The sequence below is a fragment of the Rhinolophus sinicus genome, linkage group LG11 (genome assembly GCF_036562045.2).
Source record: "Rhinolophus sinicus isolate RSC01 linkage group LG11, ASM3656204v1, whole genome shotgun sequence".
NCBI classification, from domain to species: Eukaryota; Metazoa; Chordata; class Mammalia; order Chiroptera; family Rhinolophidae; genus Rhinolophus; species Rhinolophus sinicus.
Genome location: NC_133760.1, coordinates 46,918,833 through 46,934,112, shown reverse-complemented (window position 1 = coordinate 46,934,112; position 15,280 = coordinate 46,918,833). Strand labels below are relative to the sequence as shown.

At 38.1% G+C, this 15,280-nt stretch overlaps 1 protein-coding gene across 4 annotated transcripts in view; it reads left to right on the top strand.

Annotated features, from left to right (window-relative positions):
* Positions 1-15,280, top strand: part of PHKB (phosphorylase kinase regulatory subunit beta) — a 122,067-nt gene that overhangs the window by 35,100 nt on the left and 71,687 nt on the right. For all 4 annotated transcript variants that reach the window (XM_019731864.2, XM_019731865.2, XM_019731866.2 and 1 more), the window contains 5 exons: positions 393-500; positions 3,196-3,276; positions 3,906-4,021; positions 10,896-10,959; positions 14,713-14,808. In XM_019731864.2, the coding sequence (XP_019587423.1) occupies positions 393-500; positions 3,196-3,276; positions 3,906-4,021; positions 10,896-10,959; positions 14,713-14,808 (465 nt within the window). The remainder of the gene's footprint in view (positions 1-392; positions 501-3,195; positions 3,277-3,905; positions 4,022-10,895; positions 10,960-14,712; positions 14,809-15,280) is intronic.

Below are 15,280 nucleotides of genomic sequence, written 5' to 3'. Positions count from 1 at the left end.
CATTTCCAAATAGCAATACAGTGGGATACAAACCCTGAAATCCTGTACCGCACGGTGAAACCATTGTTTGACTCTAAAATAAAATAAGAAGCCAAACATGCAAAAGCCATCGCTGCTACATTCACATCTCCCTGTTAGACTTCAGTAGCTGTTGGTGAAATATCAACTCAGTATTCAACACTCGTGGCAACTCTGTTAAGTTAGTGGTTATGAGTTTTGTCTGTGTTTTGTTTCTTTAGACAAAGTAACATTTCTGCTTTGTTCTGTCCTCTGCCTATGACCTGTATGTACCTTTCCTCAGTAAAAAGATTCGTGGAAAATCACTTATAATCTCTAATCTTGAATGGGAATGGGAATTATTATCATGATGTCAATTTTATATTTGGTTCCAGGTCCAGCAGTTTAAGCAAGATCCACGGCCAACCACGTGTCTTCACTCTGTTTTCAACGCGCAGACAGGTGATGAGATCCTGTCCTGTGAGGAGTACGGTCACCTTCAGGTACAAAGACAAGCTCACAGACCTTCTTTTCTGCTTGTTCTCTGCGTCCTAGAGGCTCTGAGGCTAGTTACCATTTTTTAAAAGTATATTTCATAAATTCACAATACCAGTAGAAATGCACGTGAAATGAGGCATGAAATGCTCACCACCAGGCTGAGTTAGTTGTGATTGAATATCCAGCCTGACTGACCTCTCGGTCTGCAAGCAGAAAGGGCAGCTGGATAGATTCTAATACTCAGAACTATCTAGAAGGAGGAATCCTGGGCTTGTTTCAGTGACAAAAGCATGTCCTTGTTATCAAATTTGGAAGAATTTCAGCACTTAGGAGCGAGGGAATAAGAGACAATTGGCAGTGCTATACGGCAAATCAGAGGTTTCTGTTCCATGACGGTTCATTTTTCATATATCAGCTTTCAATCAAGCTAAAAACATCACTCACGTGAAATTCCAAAAGGCATCTGGAGTCTATAAATTCTCTTATGTAATATATTCAATTTGACACTGCTGCTAAGATTTGACACTGTAGGGTTTTCTGCTTTGTTTTTACTTCTTTTTCTCTCCCCTTTGTGTGCTGCTTTTAGCTGTACATCCTGCTGCCTTGTTTCTACGACACAAATAGTATATGTGCTATTTATCTTTAATGGATTTTCTTCCTGCGCATCATTTGGCTCTGTGACCTTTAGGACAGAATACTTACTATCATATACTTCTTGCTACAATATGAGTGTTTGCTTTTTATCGTTCCTCTCGAGAGAGATCCGAAATGTCTTACTTTAGGGAGACTCCCCTGCACACAGAAAGTGCTGTGTCCCATTTCTATACAGCAGAAACTCTTATACTCATTAGTGACCAGTTCCTTTGAGGATTATTATGACATAAATGTGTAGTGTCTCAACCTTTTCCTTATAATGATCACTTAATTAGGTTTTATGTACCTTTTGCCTTGATGAATATGTTTACTATCTGAAATAAGGTTTTCAGAAGTCAATGGCTCACGTATTTGTGTATTCCAGAAATTCAGCTCAGTGCCTGGCACATAGGGGGGTTTCAATAAATGCTGGTCAACCAGCTAGTTGGCAGCCCCTGTACAGGTTGTCACTTACTGATATTTTCTCACAGAAACACCCCAAAAGTCAGAGCAGAGAGCTGTTAGGTGTAGCCCTAAATTGCTGTCTGTAGGAATGAAATTTTTCCAAAGTCATTTCTGACAGGCCAGTGTCCGTGCTATAATAAAATACTCGGGCGCCTGACAGTGCACCGAAGCCTTTCTACATCATGTTCTGAGGAAGGTCACTCAAAAGTTTATGTCACTCGAAGTGACCTAAAACCAGAACCCGGTATCACTTTGTGTGGCCCCTCTGACCCCACTGGACAGTGAGGCCCAGGAGACCAGGAGACACCCAGGTGGTCCTGGTTCCTGGGAGAGCCAGCAGCAGCGCCAGGCCCTCGTGGAGCAAGACGCTCTGTCCACGCCTCCGTGTCGTACGTTTCCTGCCCCATCCTAACATTCTGTCCCTTATCAGGAGGGATAGAGGGGAGGCAAGGGTGACACAAAATTCCGTCTTGCTTTGTCTCTGTTTTTAATGCAAATTAGCAGTATCCTGGCGCGATAAAACATTTTCACTGCTTCTTACTTATTTGTTTATTGTGTAGCCGCTTTATGGGGATATAATTCACATGACATACAATTCACCTATTTAAATTGTATAATTCAGTGGTTTTAAGGACACTCATAAAGTTGTGCAGCCGCTGTCATAATCGGTTTCAGGACATGTCATCACTCCGTGAAGAATGTACGAATGTACTCATAGCAGTCACTCCCCACCCCCCCAACTCCCCAGCCCTGGGCATTTCCCATAAATGGAATCATAGTATGGGGGCTTTCCTGACTGGCTTCTTTCACTTAGCTCAGTGTTTTCAGGATTTGTCCATGTCCTAGTGTTTCTGTCTCACTGCTTGTTTACTTGAGACAGTTCACACGTCGTGTTCAGGATTCTGTGAGAGTCAACTTTTGTTAAAGTGGACGTTACTGTCTTCATTTTTTTGGTTTAGATGTTATAATGTCTAATACTGTTTTTAACAGACTAATAAACTAAAAGAAGAAAAAAGCTAATTTGTTTCTAAACTCATTTGTTCAAAAATGTATTTTAAATTACATGCTTTGCCATTGATTAAAATTAGCATGTCCCTGCAGTTGCTTTTATAAGTATTGTATTCTCTGAAAACAAGCCTGTTTTCAGGATGCACTGTTTATTGTTCATGGTGTGCTGGTGTATGTAGTCCCAATGTCTTAGTGGCCAAGTAGCTTTTTCATTTACATCTGTTTGAAATGGATTGGCATTACATAGCTGCCTGTGGTGCAGAACTATTCCAGTGTAGGGGTACTTCAGTCCCAAGTTGGAAGATAAATCTTTGAAAACAAATGTTCTAGAAACACCTGCTAGAAGTTCTGCTTGTAGCCATTTCCCTCATCAGGTGTTAACCATCACAGTGAATTTGAGGATTTTAGAGTTTTATATGCAAAGCTGGGATTTTATTATGAGCTAAATCCACAGCTCCTTTATTTCACAGTAGCAAGGGAAATCGTTTTTATGTGCCACTATTAAAGCAAATGACTTACAGTTAGCTTTCACATTTCATTTCATAATATTTTTGTTGTTTCCTTTAACTTTGTCACTTTGCTATTTGTTTTCAGATAAATGCGGTCTCACTCTATCTCCTTTACCTTGTGGAAATGATCTCCTCTGGACTTCAGATAATCTATAACACTGACGAGGTATGATTTCTTCAAATTCTTTAGAACTCAGTAACATCTCTGAGAATACCTTTTTTTTCTTTTTTACTTTTTTAAACTTACTTTTAGTCTCATAAAAATGGATTATTCTTAAATTCATATAGTCAGATACTGGATTTGAGATATTGGATTGAGTAATACATTCAAGATTCCTGTTGATCCAACGTGGGCCCGGCTTGTTGCAGAACTGAGAAATATCTTTCTATCTCCAAAGTCTTAGACTTATGTAACATTGTATGGGCATTTGAGATTCCAAATCTTATCATCTGGTGCAAAACAGTGCTTTATATTTTTCTTAATTCTTAAGATGCACAGTCCTCATGAACAGTAAGAGATACGTCATTGAAGAATTATAGTTGAAACATTGGCAGGATTTAAATTTTCTTTTTGTATGGTACAATATTAGGTTCTCATTTTAGGCTTTACATTAGAATAACCATGTGTAACCGTATTCATAGTAGTAACGTAATAATCAGATGAATTTCAACATGTTAAAAAAGTGTTGGTAAGCAGGTAGGCATTTGGATTTCAAATGGTACCTAATTGTTCTCATAAATATCTGAAGATCCTGTTACTGCACGTGTCCTTATGTTTCATTCCTTTTCTTTTAGGTCTCTTTTATTCAAAACCTTGTGTTTTGTGTAGAAAGAGTTTACCGTGTGCCTGACTTTGGTGTCTGGGAAAGGGGAAGCAAATACAATAATGGCAGCACAGAGCTACATTCGAGGTAACTCGCTGATTTCTGAGTGTTGTTGTTGTTGTTGTTTTTTTTTAATTTTAAATGTGTGCATTTAAATATGAATAAAAATCAGAGTATTAGATTAGAACTGTGGTTTCTATAATTTTCATCTATTTTTTTCTGTATGTGATACAGATGAAATTCACTTAAAATTAAAGCAAAAGAGCCTGTCTGGGTGCCCATAAACAGATGCAGGAAAGGAGCAGGGTATTTTTCCCAGCCTCCCAAGGTGTCCCTGCCTGCATATCAGCCTCCCATCCACGGTTCAGCCAACTCATTTGCTTTCTCTTCTTTGCAGTGATGAGCTTTGAAAGACCAAGTACATTCAAACTGCCAAACACCAGCGTATGTGCATTGCATGTGAAATTCCCTTTCATTATAGAGCTGATTTTTATCCTGTTAAGATGTTTTTATCTTTTATATAAAACTTAACATTCATTGTTTTCTGTAAGAGGTGTGATCAGCATCTTGAGCTGTAGTTTAGTTGGTTTGAATAAACAGCAGCAGCGGATGACTGATGTTAATAGTTTATGAATTTCACTTACTCGTTAGGGTCAGGGAAATAGCTTTAGTGACTCATTGCACCTTTCAAATATTCTAAATTTATGCCCAGGAGGTCATTATTTAACTAAAAAGTGTAGCTCAATTAATCCTATCCATTTCACACTGAAAGATTGAAGAATTTAAAGGTTATTAACTTTAGGTCAGCTTAGATCACTGAAACTTAAGTGAAGTAGAGAAAGAATTTAGGAAACACTGGTTAAGAGGAATCTGCAGCTCTGTACTTTTTTGGATAGAAGGACTAATCACACAAAAAATTAAGCTGGTATATTTAATAAGCGAAAGACTGGCTCGAGATCAGCAGTTGTATCACGTCTCTAATGCCTCAGTTTTCTTATCTATAAAATGAAGGTAGTGATAGTTTCTACTTCATAAAGTTGTAATGATTGTGTTAACATTTTATATTTGTGTGTGTGTGTGTGTAGCATTTGAATACCTGGCATGAGTAAGCACTAGAATACAAGTGTACGCTCACATTTCAGAATATTTTAATAACGAAGATTGAAACAAAAAGGACCTTCGGATTAACTAATATACAAACACCTTTCTATAAATTTTATGATTCATATGGGACATTTTTATAATAGAGGGCAGACCAGCAGCAATCAGTGGAGGAGTCAATGAAGTAAAGAAATAATATGTGGGAAAGTTCAGTTCAGATATAAAACAAATTCTGGCAAATAAAAAAACAGGAAGATATTGTTATATTTCAGCCGTCATCCAAATTAAGTTCTCAATTTCCAGATTATCAGTCAAATTGTAAGAAAGTGGATTTGATTAGAAAACGTAATTTAGTATTTATGATTTATCAGCCCCTTCCGCTTTTTAATGAGCAGACATTATTTTCAGTATAAAATATTTGGAGTAGGGGTTTTTCTGTTTATAAAAAGAGTAGCACAGTAAGTCCTCACTTACGTCCTCGTTGTTGATGGGTTCTGGGAAACTGCAGCTTTAAGCAAAACGACATAACGAAACTAATTTTAACACAGGCTAATTGATATAAACAAAAGTTCAGTTCCTACAGCAGATTTTTGGTCACAAAAACATCACCAAACTGCTATATAAGGACCCCAAACACTTCTCAGATAAAACATTGAAAGCAATTGGAGCTTTACATACGCTTAGGAAAGATGAATAAAAACAAGTAAGGTAATGATTTTCCGTTCAGGGTGCAAGGTGGGACCCCACCCTGGTCAGGGCTCCCTTCCATCACAGGACCACTCACACCCACACTCACTCATCCTGGGACTGTGGAGACACTTCCACCTCCTAACGTGCACAGCTTCGGGATGTGGAAGGAAACCCGATACCCCAGAGAAAACCCACGCAGACATGAGGAAAACATGCAAACTCCAGTGGCCCTGCTGGGAACTGATATTTCTTTTTCTCACCAGTGTTACAATGAAATGACATTGAGTGAAACAATGTTATTTGAGGACCTGCTGTAAACACAGAAAGAACCTTGGGTAGAAGTTACCATGAACTCTAGAAAATGAGGGTGCTGGAAGGTCCCTAATGAAAAAAAAGAGGCTGCAATTTGTTTTCCTGTAACTAAGGTGCCAGTCTTTACATTGAACCATTAAAGATTTTATTTCAAGGCTTGGGAGTTCATTATGTGATGTGCTTTGCTACCCTTTGCATGCAAAATTAATGTTACTTTTTGCAGGCAAATTTTATTGGAATAGATGGGAAGTGAAGTTTGTCATTTAGATTTGGTTTTATAGATTTAATGTTTTTCTTCTAATTTTCCATAGTATAACACTTTACAATTCCCCAGAATAACTGTAGACATTTTCTTTCCCCAAATGTTTCTGAGCTAATCTCCACAGCCTGTTTTGGATGTGTCACTTCTGGGTCTATTTTGAAACTGCAGGAGAACTTGGCGCTCATGGATGCAGTGATGGCAGTGGTGGTGGGAGGCCAGGATCTTTTTGTGCTCATGCCTGGGTCGTGGAACATAGGGGTGCCACCAACCAGGGATTAAGTCACAACTCTTAGTCTGTTGCTTCTGTAAGACACCCCAGAACTGTCTATGCCTAGTTGGATCTGATCTTTACTGCTTTGTGCGGTGTCCGTGTTAGATCCGTAAGCTTGAAACAGTGTACAGTAATTCTTGCTGTAAGTACTCGCTGCCCTTTGCCCTCGGACTTTCTGTGCCACTCTCCCTCTCTCTCTGTGCTTCGCAGGAGTCAGAGAGAACAGATCATAATCTGGGATTGTGATACCTTGGTGCACCCTAGGGCACTGGCCATGGTGACTGGCTTGGTGACTGTCCCTTCCTTCCCTTCCTACACTGGGCACAGTCCTTCTAAAATGCACTCTGATCAGAGAAGAACACAGCCCCAGGCGCCCAACATACACACACACACACACACACACACACACACACACACACACACACACTATTCTGAACTCAGAGGCTCCCTCTTCAGCATCCGTGCTCAGTAGTCCTTTAATAATTGCAACCAGTGACACTGTACAGCTAAGAATATCTAAGTTGTTTTACTGTATCACGCTGCATTTGAAAGTCTTAAAGAGCTTTTCTAAAGTTTGAAAGAACAGCAGCGTGTACTCGCTCGTAAGTTTCAAGGACATCTTCATTTGCTAGTCAGTGCAGCTTGATTCAGCATAACGCTTTGGGCAGGCCCTTCCTGAGCTGCCCTTTTCAGACCCAGGTTTGCTGGCATCCCTTTTCGGTCAAGTTCTGGAAGTATTTACTATTTCTTAGGTAACCCCGTGACTGTTTTCTGACAGGTGATGTCATTACACTTGTCCGAACCCCATTCGAGCAGGAGCCTCACCCTTCGCGGGCTTTAGTTTAAGGATGCGTTGCTCTAAATGGACCATGATTCTCTTCAAATGTTTCCTAAACAACCATTCCCTGCTCTCCTGACTTCTCTGTTCACTTGGCTCTTCTCAGACTCCTTTCAGTTTCTCCTCGGGTGTCTGGAACTCTCTCAGATTCTCCGCTATTCTCTTATTTCTTCTCGAAGTCTTTTAATAAATGCCCATGTATTTAAAAATCATATATTACCTGATTATTTACATTGCCTTCGTATATCATTTTGGTGTCTGTTTATTGTCACACTAATTCTTTACCCCCAGAATTACATATTCAAGTAATGTTCTCAGCCGCTCCAATATTAGCTCACACATTTTAATTTTTATATGTCCCTCTCCTCATTTATGTAAGGATATTCATACTTCTTAGGGCCACCTTTAAGCCCTTTAAACCCAAGTCCTTTGTTTTGGCAAAGAGATGAGTCTTCTATAAATTGAATTGAATCCCAAACATAACTTCGAATTTTTTTGGCTATGGGAAGCAAAAAGGAAACTGTACTTAATAAATTAGTAATGTGGATATATGTCCAAATGGAAAGAAGAGTTTTTGAAACATTAACTGCTAAATTTTACATTTCACAACATAATTTCAGATTTTACTTTCTTAATTCTTATATTTGCAAGATCGTAGAAGCAAAGCGAATTTAAATCTGATTTTGTGAGGGTTTTTTTTGACGGTTTTATGTTCTGTTCTCTTGGCTTTTCCAATAAGGAAAGCCATAACTAAAATGTCAGATGAGTAACCATCACAGCACCACTTTACTCAGCTTAAGATGCTTTTAGTGACCATTTTATTCCACACAGTGCTTTTTATCTAAAGTAACTCCTTAATCTTCTTCAGACATTTTTGATATTCCAGTTTTTGAGCTAGAATAGAAGCATCTATCCATCCATTCTGCTTCATGTATTTTTGCCCTACTGAACAATTCACGCACATCCACTAAAACCGTAGTGCTGTAACGTCCTTTTTCTTTTAGGAAGTGTGATTGGGTAGCTCGGGGATTTAAAGCATCATGTTAATGAGCAGGGGATTGTGAATTTAGTTCCTATGTTTGCCATTCATTTTGGGGGGATTACATGGTGGGTTATAAATCACCGAGTCCAAGCCCATCATCTTTTGTAGAAAAGCTTTGATTTATGCAACAGATCACCTTATTACAAACTATCTCTCAAGCAGACATCACTTTATTTTAAGCTCTCTTAAGTGAATGTTGAAGTAACACCTTGCAAAAATCAAATTGGTGAATGTTCTATTGATAATAGTTACCTAATATTCACATATTCAAGAGCTAAGACTAATTTAGTTTTCTGAGACTATCTTGTGCTAGTAAAATATTTTTAATTCTTACAACATTATGTATTACATTCACTAGTAAAATGTAAGGTCACGTGAGGAGTGTTTCATTTTCTAAATAGCTTGCTGTTGCCAGAGATTTAAATATCCAGTGGGTAATAAAATAACATATTTGTACATTTCAGTTAAGTCCAATTATTTAACCAATTGCATCGGGAAAGAAAATTAAAGTGGAAGGAATTTGACATTTACTCGAGGCCAGTACGGTGTTCGTTTCTGTTTAAATGCTTTATGTAGAAGACAATTTCCAAATCCATCCCTCAGCTGTCTTTTGGCTCCATTGTTAAAGACAGATCCTTGGGCTAGCTACACTGTGCATCTCCTCCAGTACACAGTTTCTTATGTACTTGCCTTTGAAGAAGTTATTTTCTCTCACTTCTCAAAATACTGCAGTGTCTTGCTAGCAGATGTTCCTCACACTGTAAGTGGAGGTTTTCTGATATTACTCAGCTAAGAACATGTAAATCTGTGTGCCCTGGGCTAACAGGGATCTCATGGGACGTAAGGAGCACATTGTTAAGCAAGAGCGTGAGGTAGCCATGAGTGTCTTGCATGAAATGTCGGCCTACGTGACACCTAGGAGCTGTCCAGCACGTAGGTTCTGATATTCTGGATTCCTCGCTCAGGTCCTGCTCTGTTTCCCTTTGTAGTATGCGAGGCGGCTGTGATTGGCCTCCTCGCTCTGGGGCGTCAGAGTTAGGGGCCTGACTTAGGTTCTTCCCTGGTTACCTATTGTCACAAATAAGCCACTCCAAATTGGAAGCACAGACAGCAATCTTGTGCCATTATTCGTTCTCATGGTTCTGAGGCTCGATGAGGCGAAGCTGGGTGGTTCATGCTTAGGTTCGCTGTGTGCTTGCCGTCAGCTGTGGCTGGGCTGCAGTCGGCCTGAAGGCGTCCTCACTCAGGGGTAGAATGTTGCCTGGGACCCTGGCAGGAGCTGTGGGCCGAAAAGCCTGTATGAAGTTTTTCCATACAGGCTTCCGTACAGCATGGTGGTGGTGTTCCAAGGTCAAGCATCCCAAGGGTGAGGGCCAGATGGGAGCTGAAACGTTTCCCATCTATTCACTCTCCTGTAATAAAAATCATGCTCACCTGAGAACATGTCATGTAAACAATCCATAGGAAATGTAGGTCATGATGACATGAATAGCGTACAACAGTGGTTCTCAAATGTGTTCAAGCTCCTGAAAGGCTTTGTAACACTGATTCCCAGAGAGGAGTGAGAACTGGCATTTCTAAACAGTTCTGGGGTGATGCTGCTTCTCTGGGGATCCCACTTTGTTAGTCACTGCCTTAGAGAAAAGCAGACATGATGACAGATCATTAATTTTAAATGCTATTAATGGTACATGCAGTTGCTTTTAGAAAAAATATTGCTTTAAGTAAAATACAGTGGCTATTAGGTCTAAAATACTTAAAAGTTGATAATTAGAAGATGACAATGTCATATTTTAATGAAATTTGAGCCTTCCCATTTTTTAGCACTATAGTATGTGCAATTTGAGAATCCCAAGGAGTACACATTTTATTATAAAGAGAAGAAAATAGCAAGAAATGAGAGCTATGGTGATCAGTTGTTTCGTAAGCATAAAATAATACCTATATTATTAGTCCCTGAGCAGCGGGTATTTGAATGGATATATTAATCCACACTCATGGTAAATGTATGACGTGCGAGATCTTTTTAAGGCTCAGAGTTGACGTCAGAAAAGCTCTTTTATATTGATCTAAGCTAACGATGCCTGAGCTGGTTATTACTGTGTGTGTCCTCATAATACACCTTCCTCTAAAGTCCATGCTTTTTTTCCCCTGAGTTAGTGAATATAAATGATTCTGGAATTAAAACCACTCCCATCAATAGTATGACCATTTGTCTAGATCAAGCTGAACTTAGAAATATTTTTCCCGAAAGATCACTAACCATGAAAAAGAAAAATTAAAATACTGAAATGTCAGACTAAAGTCTCTTAGATATTCTTCTTATTACGGAAGTTGTTATAAGTGTTCATAAAGAAACTTGCTTGTGAATATTCATCAGATAATGGTTCTTATTTTTGTAGCCAAATATATCAGAGTTATAAAGTATTTTCTTTTCTCTTTCAGCTCTATTGGCTTAGCAAAAGCAGCTCTGGAAGCAATTAATGGATTTAACCTCTTTGGCAACCAGGTAAAAAAAAAAAAAGAAAAAACAGTCATAGCAACAACAAAGTTGGATTCTCTTTTTGGAATTATGGGTTTAATTAATTTGGCCATTCATTAACCAAGTCATTCCTTATGATTCAAGAAGATCTGAAATTTATGTAGCTCATGGTTGAACAAGCTTCCCTTTGAATATAATTTGCCAGTTAAATTTTAGTTTTCTAACTAAAAAACATTGCTTAATTAAATAAAATCTCTTGATAAAGAATTCTCATTATCTTTGTTCAATAACTTTTCCCTCAACTCTCTTGATGAGCTTTCACATTTTAAAATATTTCTGGCTTTACATACCATGTATTTTCATGTCAGTTCTCATGTTGATTTCAATTTAATGTATATCCGTGTCTACCTCTTGTAGAGGGGAATTTGTGTAATGTGTACACCCAGAGAGTTGTAAGTTTTGATCCTAGCTTAACCCTCAACTGGCTGTAATCATGTGTCTAAATCTCATATTCTTTGGAATAAAAGGGAAACCCTGAGGATTGCCTTCAATTTTTATAAGATCTTTGACCAGTTTTTATACCTCATCCAGCGACCATGGATTGAGTTGTTGATAGAAAGTAATAAAATGTAAGCATACAGTTAACTTCCCTAGATCAAGAAGTAGGCTAATTTTCTTTAGCAGTTTTTATAAAGATTTCTAAGATGGAAGGGCAAAGAAAGATATTATAATTAACTCTAAGCTATTAAAATGCTGTCAGTAAAGATACATTTTAGGATGTTATACAGACATGTGAAATGTGACATGGCTTTTGTTATGGCAATTTTAATACCATGTAGCTCAAGTTTTACTTTAAGAAAGTTCCAACTTGGAGTGTGGCAGCACTCCTTATGTACAAACTCTTCTCTTCCCACTCCACCTTCCCCTGGAGGGTGGTCTCTGCTTATATCCAAGACATGAAGAATGAAGAATGACACAGACATGAAAGGACTGGGAAGAGGGGAGCAACATCTCATTCTGGGGGCCCAGGAGGTGGCTATAAATCACCCCCTTCACACACTCTTCCTCTCTCAAGCCCTCTGGCTGGAGAAATGGAGGGATCAGAGCTCATGCGGATTTAGGAGTATGTGAGCCTGTGAAAACCATGTGTATTAATGTTGTGCCTCTCCCGGAGATTCCTGGAGCCTCTGGCCCTGATCTCTTGGCTTGTAGGAACATTTCTCTCCCTGAAGAGTCAAACTTGTGGAAATCCCCCATGTATATTTCAATATTTTTCTTTCCTTTTCCTGCCTCACTATCAATACATTCGTTTAAATGTGTGAATGTGTGTATAAGTGTGTGTGTGTGTGTGTGTGTGTGTGTGTGTATTAGGGAAAATGAGACAGAGAGAGAGAGAGAGAGAGAGAGAGAGAGAGAGAGATGGATAGATAGGTAGGAAGGAAAGAGTAGGCGGGCAATAAGGCATAGGAATGGCATTGCAGTTATTCACAATAGCCAAGATATGGAAGCAACCTAAGTGTTCACTGATGGATGAATGGATAAAGAAAATGTGATGTGTATATGTATACACAGTAAATATTATTTAGCCACAAAAGAATGACATCTTGACATTTGCAACAACATGGATGTTCTTTGAGGGCATTATGCCAAATGAAATAAGTCAGAGAAAGACAAAGACCAAGTGAGCTAACTGAAGTGTGGGATCTAAAACAAAACAAATGGCAGATGAAATAAAATTTCCAAAGCCAATCAGATATTCTGTACGACACATACTCATAAAACACCCTTTCATAGTCCTGTCTTTAATTGGAAAAATGATGGTACTGACCAAAGAGCAGAGGCTAGAACCTAAAAGGTGAGGACTAGGGAGGTTGCTCATGTCACACCAAGTGTGCAAAGCAATGCAGACTACCCAGCTTCTGCAATCTGCAGGCTCACAGTTAATGTGTCTGATACTTTAAAGTAGGTGATAATTAATTCCATACGTACGTCCTCCTTGATGACATTTTAAAAGCTATTCCTATTCAGAAGCCATATGCCTGAAGCACGGTCTGTTTTTTAAGACTGGAAACAATGTAGTTACCTAGCCTTCGACCTCAGTGTTAAATCCGGTGATGTTATGAGATTTTTTTTCCCCTTGTGCATGTTTCTTAGAGGCTCTCAGAGAAAGAGACCCAAACAAACACTTCGATGAATTTAGATAAATAAGCCATTTATTTGTGGCTAGAAAATAGAAATTGGCTGTTTACATTAATTAAATAATGGCAAGAATTGCCAAATTTTCCATTGAACTTCATTATGTATAAATTATCCTACTTAGAGTGTATCTTTAAAAATTCAGCTGAAAGCAGACTGATAGGGCTTGCAATTACCTTGATCATCAGCCTAAGGGTCAATGACAAGTCCTATTATTTTGTGGACTGACAGGCTTCTAACATCCCATACCCACTCCTTTCTCCATTGTTTTGTTCCAACACCCCTACTTGCGCCCCTTTCGCCCGAAACTCAGATCCTCACTCTGGGCCTCACCTTTCCCACGAGGTACCCCGAGTTACCTATTTTGTTTTCTCCTGTTATCTTTACAGGTTCAGTATCGTTATTGTTCTTTCCTCTGAGCCACTCACTGGTATATGGACAGCCTGTTTGCTTTGTTTAATAGTCATGTGGTTCAGGACTCTGTATCACCTGGGTCAGCTCCTCAAGGACAGAGGTCAAATCCTGTTCGTTTCCCGCAGAGCAGAGAACACATTATTACTCTGACAATGGCGGCTACTGCACAAAGCTTTGTTAAACCCGCTTTTGTGAGTAGAGAGAAGTAGAGAGTGACAAATAATAGAAAGGACATTTTAGCATTAATCTGGCTGTTGAGATACAGCCTTAATCATTCCTTGTTTGTTGATTTGTTTGTCAGAGTTAAAAGAGATTTAAGAACTGATATTATGAGTGAGAAATTCTATTTTATGAGCTCAGATTCATGTACGAACATGGATTAACAGGAAAAATATGCATGTATTGAGTCTGATATCTGGATCTAGGGCCTACTACTACTAGATTCTTTTTGAATTTCAGTCTAGGTGATCCATTCATTAGAGGTATTTTAGTTTCAGGGTGAATGCATCTTCAGTGTTGGTGAGAATTGGGATGAGATTTAGAAGGTAATATTGAACCAACATAATTTTTATCCTAGTTTTCCTCTTCCTTTCCCCATGTATTTTTCTGAGTATTCTCTTGTAATGGAAGCAGTCTTTGTATTCCAATTTCATTCTCTTTGATTTTCAAAACACACGTATATTAGATTCTCCTATCTTTATATTTTAATCAAATAGTTTTTATATCCATAATTCTAGATTATATCTAAATTTGTTGAGTTTGATCGTATAATCAATGTTCTTTATTAGGACCATACAATGAGATTTTATGAATCGGAGTTAGTTTTTGCGTTATTCCTGGTCAAAAATGTTAGCTAAACTAGTATTTGTATTAAAATAAATATCTGTAACTGATCAGTTGTCTGGTAATCAGTACATTTTGATTTAAAAGAGAACTAAGGAAAAATAGGGATAATATAAAAATAACGTTTATTTTTTATGATAGTAATATTAATATATTTATTGCAAGAAAGTTGAGAAATACTGAAAGAATAAAAAAGGACATTCAAATCTCCTGTAATTCCACACTCAGGTGCAACCAGTGTTAGTTTATTGTGAATTTTCTTAATGCCCAACTTCCTACAAGTGCTTTTTTCTTAATTTAGGAAATGTTTTCTCTTTCTCGTTCCAGGGCTGCTCTTGGTCAGTTATTTTTGTGGACCTCGACGCTCACAATCGCAATAGGCAGACTTTGTGCTCACTGCTCCCCAGAGAGTCAAGATCTCACGTGAGAAGTTTTTGTAATAAATTAATATGAGCTACCATTCGCAATTGTTAACCTTTGATAAACTTTTATGTGCCCATAGTACCCCACTGCAGATTTTTCTAGGGGCTATTTGGGGCTCTATTTTTAGAAAGCACCCAAGATGGAATAAATTAATTATTTAAAAATAACTACTGTATAGAAGTAATACAAGATTTTGACAAAAGGAAAAGAAAACCCACAACCCAATATGCAAATAATAATATAATATCCACTCATTACATTACCACTCAGTTATAATCTTAGGATGACAACAATTGTGTTTATATGTTCCCATATATTTTATTTACACATATTTTTACTTTATAAAACTGAAGAATATTGTTCATAATGCTTGACAGCCTGGTTCTATGAGCACACATGTTTTCGTATCAATTAGCATTTCTATAATATAAATTTTAATGGCTGCTAATTTACTCACCTAATTGTTGGACAT